Here is a 19,783-nt window from a genome sequence, read left to right on the forward strand (position 1 = left end):
GAGGTGACCGAGACGCGTAACCAGTGGCACCCTATACCATCACTGTTGACTCAGGGATCGAGATATGGCTGCACGATCTGTTACAGCCATGTGGATAAAATACCTCTCATCTTGACTGCTAGTGATACGAGGCTGCTGGGATCCAGCACAGCGTTCCGTATTACCCTCCTGAACCCACCAATTCCATATTCTGCTAACAGTCATTGGATCTCGACCAACGCGAGCAGCAATGTCCTGATACAATAAACTGCAATCGTGATAGGTTACAATCTGCCCTTTATCAAAGTCCTTACACGAGGCATCACAACAATGTTTCACCAGGCAATGCTGGTCAACTTCTGTTTGTAAATAAGAAGTCGGTTGGAAACTTTCTTCATGTCAGCACATTGTAGGTGTCGCCACCAGTGCCAACCTTGTGTGAATGCTCTGAAAAGCTAATCATTTGCATATCACAGCATCTTCTTCCTGTCGGTTAAATTGTGCATCTGTAGCACGTCGTCTTCGTGGTGTAGCAATTTTAATGGCCAGTAGTGTGATAGAATATGATCAAGCTGTGGTATCCATTGTGGCTAAATAACTCTCAAACATGTAACAAAATGTGACTTTTTACAGAACAAAGCAATGACATACAGACAAAATGAATTTATGAGGGATAAAAACAGTAACAACAGTGATAAAAATTAATGGCAACATAGACATGCTAAGTAAATCATCACATTTATGATATATTGGCTCGAGTGACGTAAAATGAAATACATAAAAACCGACACAAATCTAAAATGTGAGTGTGGTAATGTAAGCAATGAAATAACAAATGAGAATGATGAGGTTGAGCACCCTAAATTATACGCTCTGATAAAAAGCGTTTCCAGACCTCCATTCAGTCACAGTTCACGTTCACACTGTGTGGCTGCTCGACGGTGGACAGTGTGAATACAGTGTTTGCTCTCGGTTTCTTTTACATTCATCCTCCCCTCCCAGCTGTAATATTTTTAGGTCTGTTTCATTATTAGACCCTCTCCTTTTTTTCTAGTTCTGCCAAGACTGTGTGTTCCGCATTACCGAATACAATAAGAGAGTCACCTTGTATCGCTAGTCTGCTCTTCTAGTTTTTACAGATGTCTTGTATTCTATTTCTTTCCTGCTCTCCTTTGTATGTCACAGTTTCATACACCAGAAGATGGGATTTTAACATCCCGAAACCAGTTGTGGTTTGAATAAATAATTAATACAACTGAAGCAGATCTCTCTGAATGATTATCATGCCTCTCACTTGCAGATGTCCTACATCTACATACCAAATCTTGTGGAATTTAGAGTTTCTATTATTTCTCTAAATTACTTTAGTTGAATGCCGGAATGGTTCATTTGAATGAGTCATAGCCAGTTCTTTACTATCTATATTACTAAACGGCTAACCCAGTTCATTGTTGGCTCCAGGGGCAGCAGAAATTGTATTTTTTTGTCTTTCATATACACTACTAGCCATTAAAATTGCTACACCAAGAAGAAATGCAGATGATAAACCGGTATTCATTGGAAAATTTTATTATGCTAGAACTGACATGTGATTACATTTTCACACAATTTGGGTGCATTGATCCTGAGAAAACAGTACCCAGAACAACCACCTCTGACCGTAGTAATGGCCTTGATACGCCTGGGCATTGAGTCAAACAGAGCTTGGATGGCGTGTACAGGTACAGTGCCCATGCAGCTTCAACACGATACCACAGTTCATCAAGAGTAGTGACTGGCGTATTGTGACGAGCCAGTTGCTCGGCCACCATTGATCAGAAATTTTCAATTGGTGAGAGATCTTGGGTTGTGCTGGCCAGGGCAGCAGTCGAACATTTTCTGTATCCAAAAAGGCCCCTACAGGACCTGCAACATGCGGTCATGCATTATCCTGCTGAAATGTAGGGTTTTACAGGGATCGAATGAAGGGTAGAGCTACGGGTCGTAACACATCTGAAATGTAACGTCCACTGTTCAAAGTGCCATCAATGCGAACAAGAGGTGACCGAGACGTGTAACCAATGACACCCCATACCATCACGCTGGGTGATACACCAGTATGGCGATGACGAATACATGCTTCCAATGTGCGTTCACCATGATGTCGCTAAACATGGATGAGACCATCATGATGCTGTAAACAGAACCTGGATTCATCTGAAAAAATGACGTTTTGCCATTCGTGCACCCAGGTTCATCGTCGAGTACACCATCTCAGGCGCTCCTGTCTGTGATGTGATGCAGTGTCAAGGATAACCACAGCCACGGTCTCCGAGCTGATAGTCCATGCTGCTCCAAACATCGTCGAACTGTTCGTGCAGATGGTTGTTGTCTTGCAAACGTCCCCATCTGTTGACTCAGGTATCGAGACGTGGCTGCACGATCCGTTACAGCCATGCGGATAAGATGCCCGTCATCTCATCTGCTAGTGATACGAGGTTGTTGGGATCCAGCACGGCGTTCCGTATTACCCTCCTGAACCCACCAATTCCATATTCTGCTAACAGTCATTGGATCTCAACCAACACAAGCAGCAATGTCATGATACGATAAACCACAATCGCGATAGACTACAATCCAACCTTTATCAAAGTCGAAAACGTGATGGTACGCATTTCTCCTCCTTACACAAGGCATCACAACAACGTTTCACCAGACAATGCCGGTCAAGTGCTGTTTGTGTATGAGATATCGGTTTGAAATTTTCCTCATGTCAGCATGTTGTAGGTGTCACCAGCGGCGCTAACCTTGTGTGAATGCTCTGAAAAGCCAATCATTTGCATATCACAGCATCTTCTTTCTTTCGGTTAAATTTCACGTCTGTTGCACGTCATCTTCATGGTGTAGCAATTTTAATGGCCAGTAGTGTATGTTCACTAATGCAGTAAAACTGCTGCACAAGGCATGGCATTTTAATTTATCACCACTAACAGTATTCGCAACACATTTTACACAGTGGCCACATATATCACTGAGTATACCTGCAAAATTGTACCATTATGTGACACATACTTTAGGATATATGACATTACAAACATTGAGATGTGTGAAAAACTAGTTTTTGCTTAAAATGGAGCACAAATTATCGAGAATATGCTCAATTACTTTTTGATAATGAGAGCACTTAGAAACTTCCAGAAAACTGTCAATATAATTTCAGACCTTATGTAAACTTTTATGCATCTGTAGCTTTAATATCAAATATTTAACACATAAGCTGTTTTATATATGGGTGTTCTATTCTTTACAGAGCCGGGGTTGCACTAATTCTAATGCAACTGGACACGTGCCCTGTTTCTAGTTGCAATTTCCCTTGCAAGGTCTTATACTTTGCTAAACTCTAATTCCCCTTCTTTGGATTTCATTGTTAATAATATGAGAGTAAAATTTGATGTGCCTAGGGGGTCGTGCTCTGTTCAAAACTGTATTTTTGTGGCAGATAGTACATTACTTAGATTGTTGCTTTGACCGAAACATAAGAGTATGGTAAGAAAAGATCCACTGGACAGAAATTGAATGTAACATACAGTAAACTTTCTGATTGCTGTATTTTTCCATTTACCATTGTTCCTATTAAAGCTTTTTGTCAACCACATATAGTCAATGCCCAATTTTTATTTACAAATTAGACAGAATTTAGTGGTTGATGATGGTAGTGTATCATAGTTTAGCTTGTGTGTTTAACATTTTGTGTGTAGATTTCCCCCCCTATTGTTGCAGGTATTGAAGTATTTGGAGCCAAATGTAGAAATATTTGGTACTGGTGATCTCTGTAGCAGGCCTCTCGAACATGTACAGGGTTATTACAAATGATTGAAGCGATTTCACAGCTCTACAATAACTTTATTATTTGAGATATTTTCACAATGCTTTGCACACACAGACAAAAACTCAAAAAGTTTTTTTAGGCATTCACAAATGTTCGATATGTGCCCCTTTAGTGATTCGGCAGACATCGAGCCGATAATCAAGATCCTCCCACACTCGGCGCAGCATGTCCCCATCAATGAGTTCGAAAGCATCGTTGATGCGAGCTCGCAGTTCTGGCACGTTTCTTGGTAGAGGAGGTTTAAACACTGAATCTTTCACATAACCCCACAGAAAGAAATCGCATGGGGTTAAGTCGGGAGAGCGTGGAAGCCGTGACATGAATTTCTGATCATGATCTCCACCACGACCGATCCATCGGTTTTCCAATCTCCTGTTTAAGAAATGCGGAACATCATGATGGAAGTGCGCTGGAGCACCATCCTGTTGAAAGATGAAGTCGGCGCTGTCGGTCTACAGCTGTGGCACGAGCCAATTTTCCAGCATGTCCAGATACACGTGTCCTGTAACGTTTTTTTCGCAGAAGAAAAAGGGGCCGTAAACTTTAAACTGTGAGATTGCACAAAAGACGTTAAGTTTTGGTTTATTGCGAATTTGCTGCACGAATGCGTGAGGATTCTCTACCGCCCAGATTCGCTCATTGCGTCTGTTCACTTCACCATTAAGAAAAAATGTTGCTTCATCACTGAAAACAAGTTTTGCACTGAACGCATCCTCTTCCACGAGCTGTTGCAACCGCGCCGAAAATTCAAAGCATTTGACTTTGTCATCGGGTGTCAGGGCTTGTAGGAATTGTAAATGGTAAGGCTTCTGCTTTAGCCTTTTCCGTAAGATTTTCCAAACCGTCGGCTGTGGTACGTTTAGCTCCCTGCTCGCTTTATTCGTCGACTTCCGCAGGCTACGCGTGAAACTTGCCCGCACGCGTTCAACCGTTTCTTCACTCACTGCAGGCCGACCCATCGATTTCTCCTTACAGAGGCATCCGGAAGCTTTAAACTGTGCATACCATTGCCGAATGGATTTAGCAGTCGGTGGATCTTTGTCGAACTTCGTCCTGAAGTGTCGTTGCACTGTTACGACTGACTGATGTGAGTGCATTTCAAGCACGACATACGCTTTCTCGGCTCCTGTCGCCATTTTGTCTCACTGCGCTCTCGAGCGCTCTGGCGGCAGAAACCGGAAGTGCGGCTTCAGCCGAACAAAACTTTATGAGTTTTTCTACATATCTGTAGTGTGTCGTGACCGTATGTGAATGAATGGAGCTATAGTGAATGTATGAAATCGCTTCAATCATTTGTAATAGCCCTGTATTACCTGCTGTAGTGTCCTGTAGAGTAGCGTAGTGTAGCAGCGCAGCCCCTGCTGGTTCCTGTTACAGTTGAGCCCCAGTTCTGATGCGAGCCACCAGAACATCCCAGGATGCCTGTTTCAGAGTGACCTCGGGAAGAAGAAAGGCGACTTCATCTTCCAGACAGGCCACGTCATCGAAATTGTGACAAAGCTATTCCTCGTCATCCAGAATGCTGTCGGAAAACCCCCTGAGGTCAACATCAGCACTGAGTGAGTATCATTCCCTGAAATTTGCAATGCAGTGACATTTACTTGTGCTGTGTACATCAGAAATATATGTTCACCTGGCACCTACCCCCCCCCCCCCCCCATTTTCTCCCCCCCCCCCCTCCTCTCTCCATTTCAGTTCTACAAATAGTCATCTAAATTTCTGTATCATTCTACATATAGCCGTTGCAAAGTGATTGGTAGATTGTATTCACTGAATTACTTTATTGTTCCGTGTACAGGGTGCCACAGGAGAAATAGGTTTGCTGTATATTTACACTAATATAACTCATGGATAACAAAAAGTCCAGGTTGGAATATCAGGAACTTTATGAAAAGGATAGATTGCTACTCCTTGTATTATACAAGCAGCGAAAGGCTATTTACAGTTTGTACAGAAACCAGATGGCAGTTATAAGAGTCGAGGGGCATGAAAGGGAAGCAGTGGTTGGGAAAGGAGTGAGACAGGATTGTAGCCTCTCCCCGATGTTATTCAATCTGTATATTGAGCAAGCAGTAAAGGAAACAAAAGAAAAATTCGGAGTAGGTATTAAAATTCATGGAGAAGAAGTAAAAACTTTGAGGTTCGCCGATGACATTGTAATTCTGTCAGAGACAGCAAAGGACTTGGAAGAGCAGTTGAACGGAATGGACAGTGTCTTGAAAGGAGGATATAAGATGAACATCAACAAAAACAAAACGAGGATAATGGAATGTAGTCAAATTAAATCGGGTGATGCTGAGGGGATTAGATTAGGAAATGAGACACTTAAAGTAGTAAAGGAGTTTTGCTATTTAGGGAGCAAAATAACCGATGATGGTCGAAGTAGAGAGGATATAAAATGTAGACTGGCAATGGGAAGGAAAGCGTTTCTGAAGAAGAGAAATTTGTTAACATCGAGTATAGATTTAAGTGTGAGGAAGTCGTTTCTGAAAGTATTTGTATGGAGTGTAGCCATGTATGGAAGTGAAACATGGACGATAACCAGTTTGGACAAGAAGAGAATAGAAGCTTTCGAAATGTGGTGCTACAGAAGAATGCTGAAGATAAGGTGGGTAGATCACATAACTAATGAGGAGGTATTGAATAGGATTGTGAAGAAGAGAAGTTTGTGGCACAACTTGACTAGAAGAAGGGATCGGTTGGTAGGACATGTTTTGAGGCATCAAGGGATCACAAATATAGGATTGGAGGGCAGCGTGGAGGGTAAAAATCGTAGAGGGAGACCAAGAGATGAATACACTAAGCAGATTCAGAAGGATGTAGGTTGCAGTAGGTACTGGGAGATGAAGAAGCTTGCACAGGATAGAGTAGCATGGAGAGCTGCATCAAACCAGTCTCAGGACTGAAGACCACAACAACAGATTGCTACTCACCATGAAAATGACACGTTGAGCTGCAGACAGGCACAACGAAAAGACTGTTACACATTGAGCTTTCGGCCAGAGTCTCCTCCAGAAAGTGATAGAGAAACACATACACATTCACACAAATGACCACTGCCTCCTGATGCTCCGGCCATAATGTACTGTATTGTGTCAAGCAGGAGCAGCAATCCAGTATGGAGTGGGAATGGGAATGGGGAGGGATAACGGGGCATGGGTGGGGGCATTCAGAGACTAGGAGGCAAAATAGAGTGGCGTACAGTGAAGATGAGGCGACTTGAATTGGCAGGAGATTGTGGGACGGAGGGGGTAGGAACTATTGGATGGAGGGTATGGGGATGATAGGTTACTGTAGATTTAGGCCAGGATGATTTCGAGAGCAGATAATGTATTGTAAGGATAACTCCCATCTGTGCAGTTCAGGAAAGACTATGGAGGATCTGATGGTCAATATGGCCTGGGTTGTGAAGCAGATGTCGAAATGAAGGATGTTATGTTCAGATGCATGTTATGCAACAGGGTGCTACACTTTGCTGTGAGCCACAATTTGGCAGAGGCCATTCATCCTGGTGGACAGCTGGTTCATAGTCATGCCAGTATAAATAGCTGTGCAATGATTGCAGCATTATTGGTATGTGACATGACTGCTTTCGCAGGTGGTCCAACCTCTGATGGGGTAGCATAAGCCTATGAAAAGACTAGAATAGGAACTGCTGGGAGGGTGGATTGATCAGGTCTTACACCTGGATTGGCACTGGGTGGCGTAGGGATCGACTAGGACAGGGCTTCACAACATACGTGCTCGCGGAGCAAGCTGTGAGCAGCAAGGCGTGAGCACGGAACAGCGCGAGCACGCTACCTCCACTACCAGACCAGAGTGGAGAATGGGGAGAGTCACGTGGGGCACACAACAGCTGCCGCCAGTCAATGTAAATCCGCGGCCACCTGCAGGGATATCACTCACGAATTATTACTGCGACAAATGAAACAAATAAAGGAGAATGTACATGTGCCACATAATTTTATTAGCTAAGTGTATGCCTCTACATTCATATTAATTTGTGAACTGTTACACAATAAAAGGTGTCACTGAAGTGTGGGATTCTCGGTTATCTTGTACATATTGCCCTTTACAATTGCGTCTATGTTCGGAGTAATTGTTCTTGTGCATTGTAGGCACAGCGTGCAGTTTAAATTTCGATCAGGCAATGCGTTTCTCAGGCGCGCCTTGTTACATTTCATTGCAGAGAACAGTTGTTCACAAACATACGTGGAACCGAACATTGATATTATTGTAGCCGCCAGTTTGTGCAAACGAGGAAATCTATCCTGAGGGAAGTATGTGTAGAATCCCAAAATGTTTTTTTTTGTTCTGAAATTTGTCTCTGTACGAGTATTCTCTGTCACACTGCAGGTCAATAATTTCTAGTTGCAGCTCAGGACGAATCTCTTCAATATTCGCTGAATATGGAGAGGAGAACAGATCAAAATCACTGTCTAGTGCTGTCGGATCTTGAAAGCGTTGATCAAATTCTTCCTTGAGGGCAACTAAACTATGTGAATAACACTCACAGTCCTTGTGAACATCTTGCATGGATGATAATTTAGGAAAATGAGCTAGCTTTCCTGTTTCCAGCTGACTCGCCCAAAGTGTCAATTTCATTTTAAAAGCTCGTATTCGATCTATGAAATGAGTAATTAGCAGATCTTTACCTTGTAGTGAAATGTTCAAAGCATTCAGATGGCTAGTTAAATCTGCTAAGAATGCGAGATCACATTTCCATGAAGGGTCTTTCAATTCAGGAACACACATGTTATTTATTTCCATGAACATATTGATCTCATCTAATAGGCAAAAAAATCAATTTAATAATTCGCCATGACTAAGCCAGCGGACCTCGCTGTAATAAGGCAGGCCACCATACTGGCTTTCTACATCCTCAAGAAAGATTTAAATTGCCTGTGTTGTAGCCCATGCTTCCTTATATAATTGGTTGTATGAACAACAACACTCATCATATTTTTTAGAGTGATACTCTTTGCACAAATGTTTTCCTGGTGGATCACACAGTGAACGCCCCTTATTTCATTTGGCACAGTCAGTTTTTGCATTTTCTCCTTCAACAGCGCAACGAAACATGATTTTTTCCCTGTCATCGCTGGTGCACCGTCTGTAGACACTGAAACTAAAGAATTCCATGACAATCCTATACTTTCAACACTTTCTTCAACACTACTTAAAATATCACCTCCGGTTGTAGTGTTCTTCATGGCTACTATATTGAGGAGCTCCTCCCTCACCTGAAGATATCTATTAACACCTGTAATAAATATGGCAAGCTGCGCTGTTCCAGGGATATCAACACTTTCATCCAGAGCTAGAGAATACGCCATAAAATCTTTGCAGATATTTGCAACCTGGCTCTGGACGTCATCTGCCATGTTCTGTATGCGACGCATAATGGTCATGTTAGATAATGGCACAATCCGAAACTGTTCAACTTGAGATGGACACAAATGTTCCGCTGCAACTACCAAACATTCTTTTATTAAATCGCCATCAGTGAAGGGGCGCAGGGATTTTGCTAAAAGCAAAGCAATTTTGTAACTCACTCTGACAGCTGCCTCAGTTGATTTTTCTTCCTCGTCCAGATAGCTTCCTTTTAAGTTCAATAACTTCCTGTGCACGATCTGGTCCATCACATTTTCCACTTCCGTAGTCTTTCGCATGGTACGACATATAATGTCACTGCAAATTAAATTTCCTAAAAGAATTCAGCATTTTGTGACATACTAAACATTTTGCAACACCATGTTTTTCTGTAAGCAGATACAATTCCTCCCAATGGAGGTTCAACTGCGAAAGCATGGTTGGGGTTACACAACGGCGACTTCACATGATTCTTAACCAGCGAAGCGACTGTTAGAGCTGATCGTAGTACTTTAAACGTTACACAGTCGGCGCGAATTCAATAGGCACGCTGCAGCCCTATTCAAACGTGCACGCGCATTTCCCCTCCCTCCCCTCCCTCCCTACTCCAGGACCTTGCACCTGCTCGCGAGCATGTGCCTGAGCAGGCGCGAGTACTCATGCTCAAAACCGGCCAGTTGTTAAGCCCTGTACTAGGATGATGCAGATGTTGGGTGGGTGACAGAACATCACTTAAGTATGGGCGGGAAGGATCTTGGGTAGAATGTCCCTCATTTCAGGGAATGATGATAGATAATCATCAATGCCTTGACAAAGGATGTGGTTCAGTTGTTCCAGTCCGGGGTGGTATTAAATGACAAAAGGGGCTCTGCTTTGTAGGGTTGGTGCGAGGACTGGGAGTCTGTGGGGATATGGCATGGGAATTGTGTTTTCTGATTAGATCTGGGGGACAATGCCTGTCTGTGAAGGCTTTTGTGAGGCCCTCAGCATACTGGGAAAGAGAGTTCTTGTAACTGAAGATAAGCCATCCCTGGGTGGCCGGCTGTATTGGAGGCAGTGCCAGAGATAGCGATCACTTGTGTGTGAGGTGTGCTTGCTTGTGGCAATGTGTTTGTTTTCTCTTTTCCTTTCTGAAGAGGGCTTTGGCCAAAAGCTAATGTGTAACAGTCTTTTCATTGTGCCTCTCTGCAGCTCAACAAGACATATTTGTGATGGGTAGCAATCTGTCTGTTTCATAATACAGTTAACTTACAGATAACTTTTCTATACACATTATGTTTACTGAAAAGCGAAATACGTGGGGGAGTTGGAAAATAAGTTTCCCCTATCGACTGTGATCAGAGTTGGGTGTGAAAGGAAAAAAAGAGAATGAGACATTGAAGATAAGACATATCTTTATTTTTCTACATAATACCCAAGTACATTGAGACATTTGTCATACCACTTTATAAGCTTCAAAAAGCCTTCCAGGAAAAAATCAGAGCATTGCACACGGAAGAAGCGTTGAACTGCCTGTTTGACATCAGCATTGTTGCCAAAGCACCTTCCACCGAGAATCTTCTTGAAAGCAGAAAACAGATGGAATTCACTTGGTGTGAGATCCGGACTGTAAGGAGGATGGTGTAGGTGCTCCCAACCAAGAATTGCAATACGGTTTTGCGTTGCTGTCACCGTGTGTGGTCTCCCTTTATCATCCAACAGCAGAACGCCAGATCTGAGAAGACCAGGCCACTTTTTCCAAATCATCTCTTTCAAATTGACAGAGTGGCACAGTACCGTGCAGCATCCTTCAGAAAGTCCAGCAGCAAAACTCCTTTGGTGTCCCAGAAAACGGTGAGTAGCAGTTCACCTGCAGACAGAGTGCTTTTGAACTTCTTTCAGACAGGTGGTGACAGATGTTTCCACTCCATGGATGCGGCCTTTGATTCAGGCGTGTAATGGTGGACCCACATTTCATCTCCCGTCACAATCCGAAACAGTAGGTCATTGCCAGATACATGGTAACACATGAGCTGTTCCACCCTGAACGCCATGTGTTGTTCCATGTGTGTCGGGATCAGTTGGCGGGGCACCCATTGTGCGGACACCTTCCTGTATCAAAGGATGTTGTGGATGATCATGTGAGCTTGCTCATGTCCAATTTCAGTTCTGCCACTACTCCATTGATAGTGATCCGCCAGTTTGCTTTAATCATTGCATCCACCTTCCTAACATTTGTATCTGTAGTGGCCGTGCACGTCCGCCCAAGTCTCGGTATGTCCTGCACTTGCTGAAATCCATCACCGAATTGCTGGCACCATCTCCACGCCATTTGCCTCGACATCACACCTGACCCATACACCTCAACAAGGCAGTTATTAATTCCTGTGTCTGATACTTCATGTGCCCATTCATAGCGGATGACTGCTCTCACTTCCACCTTTGACCACGCCTCCAAAACACACCTTCTCTCCATAGCTCTGGGAAAAGACCGAGCGGCTGGCCTCCGCCATCTGCTTGATCGTGGTCGACCTCTACCCAATGGTGTATCAGTGTCTTGCACATGGGCATTCACCTGCCGTGTCGTCTTTCGCCCATATCACACGACTCTGCCCACAGTCGACAGGGGAAACTTATTTTCCCACTCCCCCTTGTAGAAGTTTATTTCTTAAAAAGTGCTTCATATAAATGTCTTCCTCATTGGCAATACATTGCTGAAGGTGTTTGCAGAAGCTCCTCACTACGTTCTCATTCACTTCCTGACTTGTGGATTTCAGCTCATCAGTATTGTAGAATCACCGTGACAAAACTTTGATCTTGAGATAACTCCACAGAAAAAAACCAGGGACTCAAAGATGTGATCTCACCAGCCATGGAATATTGCTGAATCATGAGAGTAGTCGAAATGGCAAGTAGTGCCTTTGTATTGTCACTCAACTTCTGGCCCTACGGGCTTTAGCTCGATGTTGCTGAGTGTTGCTTTTAGACAGCAATCTCCTTGCAGCTCTGGAATGAAACAATTGTTAATTTTGGCATCATACTGCTCTGAACTGACACTCACTGGTCAACCACTGTCATTTAGGGCCCAAATGGCCAAATGATTCCAGTGGGCTTTAATACACCGGACAATGGCATTTGTGCTACCCTGGGCATTTTCTCAGATGATCTGTAAGCTATTGTCTGAGTAATATCTGAAGTTTTATTTATTGACAAACCTATTTGATGAAGGTTTGTCTCATCAGACATCACAAGAATTTTCAGAAATGTGCCAGCCTTGTCAATTCTGTCCAATAATGTTGTGCAGAAATTCCCCATACTCACTTTATCCTTTCACAATCCTCTGTAAATACATGTGACACATTTTAATGTTCTGCAATGGCCACAGACAAGTAACTATGGGCTTCATTGCAGAGCTGCACAAATTTGTCAGATATTTTCTGATGCTTGAACTGTCATTTCAGATCCCTTATGCTTCACATCGGTTACAGAACTCATCTTGAGTTATTGTGTTATCCATCGGGATATTGACCTCCTGTCTGGAACATGAAATGGCAGTCCCTTCAACAGCACATTGCGCATTGGACAGCTGCAATAGTCTGCACATGACAGAACTCCTCCACTGCCTCAGTATGCACCAGCACTGGTGAACATTCCATACTGAACTGAACGACACACCATGTGAGTCTGATTGGAGGCGCTAGATTACACGAGCACATCTATGTCTTAGCAAGATCAATTGAAAATTTACTATTTCCTGTGGGTCACACTGTATATTGGTCATTCTGCTGAACTGACTTGCGTGTTCTTTACCTTTTTGATTCTTCACCAAATGAAGGACAGTCATACCATTTGTATTATTGTGGTAACAATGAAGTGTGTCAATTAGTCCCTCTCGACATATTCACAAATTAATGATCAGGTGGCTGTTCACATTAAAAAACTAAAGAACTTCTACACCTTTCCTGTAACTCATTGTGCCCTTAAGCTCCCTACCATCTAGTTTGTTGTTGACATGAGAAAACGGGAAGAACTCATTGTGTGTCAGATGGAGGGAATATAAAGGACAATACAAAATTTTACATGCAAAAGCTGCATAATACCAATACCATCAAGAAAAAGTATTAAGCTAGTGATAGGAGATAAATGACAGTTACTGAATATAACTGAGGCAGCAACAACTTCTTACAAAGTGATAGCTTTGTTTCTTATTTACTTCATTGAATTTAACTAGCATAAGCAGTACAGTGACAGTTAATACACTATACAGATAAAGTTTCTATGATATCTTTTTCTTTTGTTAATTTATAACTTAACTTGTTCCACATTCCTGATGTAATCTATGGAGCACAATGAAAAAATGAATGCCAGTTATGTTCGGGAATATTTTGGTGCATTGTTGTGCAGGAAACAAACTTTCTGACAGTTTTGCTCATCAGCATTCTGCTACCCCACCAAATGATTGTAACATTGTCCAGTAATTGTCTAGCACATACAAGCATAATGTGTCAATAGCACCCCATGAAAATCCAAAAAACACTCAATACAACCTTCCCTGATGACTTTTGTGTCATCCTTTTTTGATGGTGTCAGTGCTGAGGATCTCCAATGTTTGATCTGCTGTCTGGTCTCAGGGCAATAACAATACATCTAACTTCAATCTCTGGTGATCAGGTTCAAAAGACATTTATCAGTATCAGGCTGGTAATGATGTAACATTTTGCCTTCTACTTCCTTTTGGCCCTGTTTTATCTAGGGTACCCACAATGTATAGACCTCTGACATACTGGGAAGCTTATCAGCAATTATTGTCACTGATTGTTGACTGATACCCACCTCGCTCATTAACGACTCAATAGAAATGTGAAGGTGATCGTCAAGCATCATTTGCAGTTTCCCTATTCCCTTGCCGTGAGATAGGCGGCCACCTTCTGAGTCCTTTCTTCGTACTGGACACACAAACACTGCTTGACGACAGTGTTGCATCTTGGAACATTGAAGCCATATGTGGTAAGCAGCACATTTTGACTTTACTTTGGATCTTTACTTTCTTTTAAAAACTGAAAATGAATTTCTGCTCAGTCTTTGATCATACTGAGAGTGTGCAACAGCTTGAATTTTGTTCTCTAGCAGCATTGCCTGAAGGAGTAACAACATCACACTTTACCCTTTTGAGTATGCTTTTATGTTTGTCTTGTCACAATATTTAAACAACTTAGCTTGTCATCATTGGGAGCTGCTCTTCTCTTTATATCTTGTAATTAATCTCCCATCACCTTTCTGTGAGCATGCAGTAAGTGGTCCATATGCCATCAGTTTCCAAGTACAGGAGATTTAAACTGAATAAAAAAGGTTTCTGCATGGGTTTGTGATATTGTACTCTGCCCTTTGATTGATTTGTTGATTGAGTCATTTATTCATCTTATGACAATGTTACATTGTATAGATCTCCCCAGAAGACTGTAAGGAAGAAATAATTGTCCCTGTCTTCCAGAAAGGAAACAACAGAGTGTTTAAGATATGTATATGGGTGACACTGTACAAAAATACAGGGTTATTCGTAAGTACCTCTAGGGTTCCAGAAGACGATATAGATGATTGTGCAAAAACTACAAGACATACAGAAGAGACACACATATCAGTGGGCAGAGCATCTCTCCAAGTTTTTAGCTTACATTACAGATGCTGAGTTTGTATGCCATTTGGGACACAGCAAATTTCAGTACAATAGTCAAATTCATGCCATACAAGTCCCAACATAACACAGTCAGTATCAGCAACTGCGCTAACTATCTTTCCTTGCAATTCTCCCAGTTTAAGTGTCAGTGAAGGGAGGAGCACATGACCATTGATGTAATTCCATAAGACAAAATCATAGAGTTATGTTAGGTGACCACTGGGCCACAGAAGAAGAGCAGAGTCTTCATTGTAAGCATGTCCAATCCAACTCTTGCAGAATGAGATACCTACTACAAGTGACAGACGGTCTGTTTATTCTTTGGAGGAATATCTCTGACTTGTTGATTTTTGTTGATGTATGTAATTCTGTGATGAGAAATACACTTGTTGATAGTACACTCTGTCATTACTATATTTTCACAACACAACAGTTTTTGGTGCCAAAACCCTGGAGGAGTGAGCCAGGAAGAAAGGGACAGAACTAAGAGTGAACTGGACAACACAGGTAAGTACAACTGCAACATTGTAATATATACTGTGGAAGCTCTATGGCATTATTTTTTGATTCCCAGGTCATAAGTGAGATAACGTATATTGTTTTTGCTTCCATTGCTATTTAAATCAAACCTTTTTTTCACTCATTATGGTAATAGGTGCTGTTCTGGAATGCTACTGCGAATACGCATGTAACTTGTGCAGCCAAAGGACAGCTGTTTGTTCCACCACACAGACTAGCGATCTTCAGATATCGCTCATTCAGGAATTGCTGATTGTGAGCCAACACTGCCATACCTTAACGAATAATGTGATGGACTGTATATGATATTAACAGTTCAGAAGCACAATTACATGGCCCAAAGATGAGACGCATGAGAGAAAGAATGAACATTACGCACTTCATCGCAGAAGTTGAAAAGTTGACACACACTGTGGAACTTGCAGATGACATACTATAAAGAGAAACCACAAGACATGTTGGACCAGCTCACCAAATTAAGGGGGCGGCAGGGGGGGGGGGGTAGTCCATGACCTGTTAGATGATGATAATGAGTACAAGGCAGACATTAAACAAATGTGAAGATTATATAGAATCCGCAAAATGTGCTATTTCTCAAATGTCACATGAAATAGAGAAACTGGTTCCAGAATGTGCACCAAATTGAAACATTTTTGACACCCCCACATTACCGTCTTTTCTTCAACTTCAGTAAGACTTCTGATGATCAAACTTGAGTCCTTTTCAGGTGATCTGGAGAAATGGGCACAGTTCTGGGAGCAGTCTGATCAGTTGCTCGACAGGAACCCATCGGTATTTACCATCAATAAACGTGTTTTTCTTTGCAGCTATTTTTCAGGTTTGCCAAAACATTTAGTACAAGGTATTGCACTGTCGGCTGAGGCATCTGCAGAAATGAAGAGGATTCTCCAATCTCATTATGGCAACAAGGATTGGATAAATCAGATCCACCTAGATCATGTAGCAGTCATAAAATCCATTCAGTTGGCCATCCCAGAGGAACTCAGTTCACTACTCATTGAATGCCAGTAAAGTATTCAAGCTCTCCGGGCTCTTGGGGAAGATGTGAACAGATATGGGCGAGTCCTCATGCCGAAAATTCTCCATGCTTTTCTTGGTGAGGTTTGCCGCCACTGGATAATTAACACCAAGCATACAGGAGTATCCAAAGGGGATATTTTGAAGCTGATAGAGTTTCTGAGTGCAGAAGAGGATGGGCCACTTACCAGACAGAAAATACATGGTGATATTTCTGCCACCTCTAGGACTCCCCCCACTGCTGCCGCACTCCACATGCGTGGAAAATCTAAAACACCAACCCAGAAAGATTCTATAGCTCAAGAAATATTCTGGGTCTTTTGTGAATCTCATGGCCATTGTGTGCAGGACTGTACCATGATCATACATCTCAGTGATTGAATAGATAAATTCAAATGAGCAAGCAAATGTTTTCTTTGGCTTGAATGTGGGCGTATAGTTTCAGATTGTAAGAAGAAGGAAAAGGCTCGGAGTGCTAAGAATAGAGAGCTGCACCATAAGTCCATTTGTGATGAAGGAAAGGATATTAATATTCCTACAGCCCAAACCAACATTACCTTCATGGGAAAAATAGCTGTTACTCCCCATGGATTCACATACTTTGAGACAGTACAAGTATGCATCTCAAGGCTTAGAGGACTAGCAGACAAATCGATGTGTGCTGGATGCTGGAAGTCAGTCCAGCTTCATAGCAAAATTACTGATTGATGATTTGGAACTCCAGACTGTAGCTCAATGAGAATTAATTGTTTGTTCATTTGAATCAAAACCTACAACTTCATTGCACCACAGAATTGTTCAGTTTAATAGGAAGGGCCTTTGGAGGAATTCTTTGGTGTCACTCACTGCCTTTGAAAGTCTTCATGTGATTTCACACCAGCCACGTGATCCACAATGTGTAAAGAGTTTATCATACACCATAAGATTATGCAGGTCCATACACCATAAGATTATGCAGATCCAAAAACTAACTCAACAGAAGATATTCCCATGCAGATACTCATAGGAGGGGATTTTTATTAAAAAACAGTGAAAGATAGTTTGCCAGTATGCATAACTGAATCTTTCATGTTAGTTCCTCCCATAGTTGGCTGGATACTTAGTGAGAACAAGTCAAGAGCGTGTGAGCATACCAACATGGTGAATTTTGTTAATCTTGGCTGGTCTCCTCTGTCCTCAGATAATGACTTCAGATGCTTTTGGGACTTGGAGAGTACAGGGATTATTGCCAGTCAAGACTGAACCATGAGCAACGAGGGCATTAGATTGCTTGAGGAGTTCAGAGCATTTTTCTATATTCAGGATCAATGAGCAGTGGTTTCACTACCCAAAAAGCAGGATAAAACCCTACCGAGTAACAGATTGTGTTGTGTGCCTAGACTTTGGTAGATTTGATTTGTTTGCTCTTCTGGATACTATGGTCGCTCATAAATTTATCTTGTAGAGCTGGTCCGGCTATTCAGTCCCAGCTAGCAATTTTCTTCACCATGCTTGGATCCTCTTCCCCAAAGATTTCATGAATTAGCTGGAAAAAAAGCTCATTTTTCTCCTCCAATAACGTAAAGCATTCATAACCAGAGTTCCACCATTTCAGTCATATATTGTCAAATTAACCATGAACACAATTTACTTTACAATGAGCATCAGGCTCCTCCTTCTCTCTAGTCAATATAAAATAGAATAAGTCAATTAAATTTCATTTTAAAAAAAGTTCATTGCTAATTACCATCAGCAGGTGCACAGAATAACACATCCACCACAAGTGACGACTTCTGTTTCCACCCATGCCAACAGGAGGTGCAACTTCTTCTTATATTCTTGGCTCTGCATAAACAGAAGCCTAGCAACAGTGGTTTGCTCCACTCTAGTTCAATTAACTTAAAATAATAGTTTTTCTCTCTACATGCACCTGAATATCTTCCCTTTCTCAAAGAGCCTAAGAGTGTACCATGGCATTTTCTAATGAAATGTCATGTTACACTACAACTGTCTGCAGAGAAACAATTCGGCCACCTGAGGACAAAATTTCATCATCAAGAAGTCTTTAAATAACTGTATTATGACTTAATACTAGACTACATTACCAAAGGGCAATTAGAGGTAGTTCCCATCCAACTCTCAGGAAGGCATTGTTTTATCTCACTCATCATGCAGTGAGCAAAGAGAAACATGGGAACACTAAGTGGAGGAGAGTCTTCGATGCATCATCTCATGAAAGCAATGCACCTTCTCTCAGTGAGGTACTAGAGGTAGGACCGAATCTACTGCTAGATGTCCTAGAGATTTTACTTTAATTCTGACAACATTTCTCTGTTCCTGTCACAGATAACACACATGTGTTCCTTCAACTGGTCGTACATGAGGAAGACAAAGACATGACCTGATTCTTCTGGTTCAGTACCAACCAAAACAAAACAGGAGATCTTCAAATGATGGACAGCATAATACAGGGTGATTCAAAAAGAATACCACAACTTTAAAAATGTGTATTTAATGAAAGAAACATAATATAACCTTCTGTTATACATCATTACAAAGAGTATTTAAAAAGGTTTTTTTTCACTCAAAAACAAGTTCAGAGATGTTCAATATGGCCCCCTGCAGACACACGAGCAATATCAACCCGATACTCCAACTCGTTCCACACTCTCTGTAGCATATCAGGCGTAACAGTTTGGATAGCTGCTGTTATTTCTCGTTTCAAATCATCAATGGTGGCTGGGAGAGGTGGCCGAAACACCATATCCTTAACATACCCCCATAAGAAAAAATCGCAGGGGGTAAGATCAGGGCTTCTTGGAGGCCAGTGATGAAGTGCTCTGTCACGGGCTGCCTGGCGGCCGATCCAACGCCTCGGGTAGTTGACGTTCAGGTTTCATAACTAACCTTTTTCGTAGGACTCTCCATACAGTTGATTGTGGAATTTGCAGCTCTCTGCTAGCTCTGTGAGTCGATTTTCCTGGGCTGCGAACAAATGCTTGCTGGATGCGTGCTACATTTTCATCACTCGTTCTCGGCCGTCCAGAACTTTTCCCTTTGCACAAACACCCATTCTCTGTAAACTGTTTATACCAACGTTTAATACACCACCTATCAAGAGGTTTAACACCATACTTCGTTCGAAATGCACGCTGAACAACTGTCGTCGATTCACTTCTGCCGTACTCAATAACACAAAAAGCTTTCTGTTGAGCGGTCGCCATCTTAGCATCAACTGACACTGACGCCTAGTCAACAGCGCCTCAAGCGAACAAATGTACAACTAAATGAAACTTTATAGCTCCCTTAATTCGCCGACAGATAGTGCTTAGCTCTGCATTTTGTTGTTGCAGAGTTTTAAATTCCTAAACTTG

The 19,783-nt window shown here is 42.1% G+C and overlaps 1 protein-coding gene across 1 annotated transcript in view; it reads left to right on the plus strand.

The window, feature by feature from the left end:
• LOC126215193 (unconventional myosin-Ib) overlaps nt 1–19,783 on the plus strand; it is an 890,664-nt gene that overhangs the window by 842,529 nt on the left and 28,352 nt on the right. Inside the window, exon 25 of the mRNA XM_049941860.1 lies at nt 5,279–5,406. Within this exon, the coding sequence (XP_049797817.1) occupies nt 5,279–5,406 (128 nt within the window). The remainder of the gene's footprint in view (nt 1–5,278; nt 5,407–19,783) is intronic.

The sequence above is a fragment of the Schistocerca nitens genome, chromosome 12 (assembly GCF_023898315.1).
Source record: "Schistocerca nitens isolate TAMUIC-IGC-003100 chromosome 12, iqSchNite1.1, whole genome shotgun sequence".
NCBI classification, from domain to species: Eukaryota; Metazoa; Arthropoda; class Insecta; order Orthoptera; family Acrididae; genus Schistocerca; species Schistocerca nitens.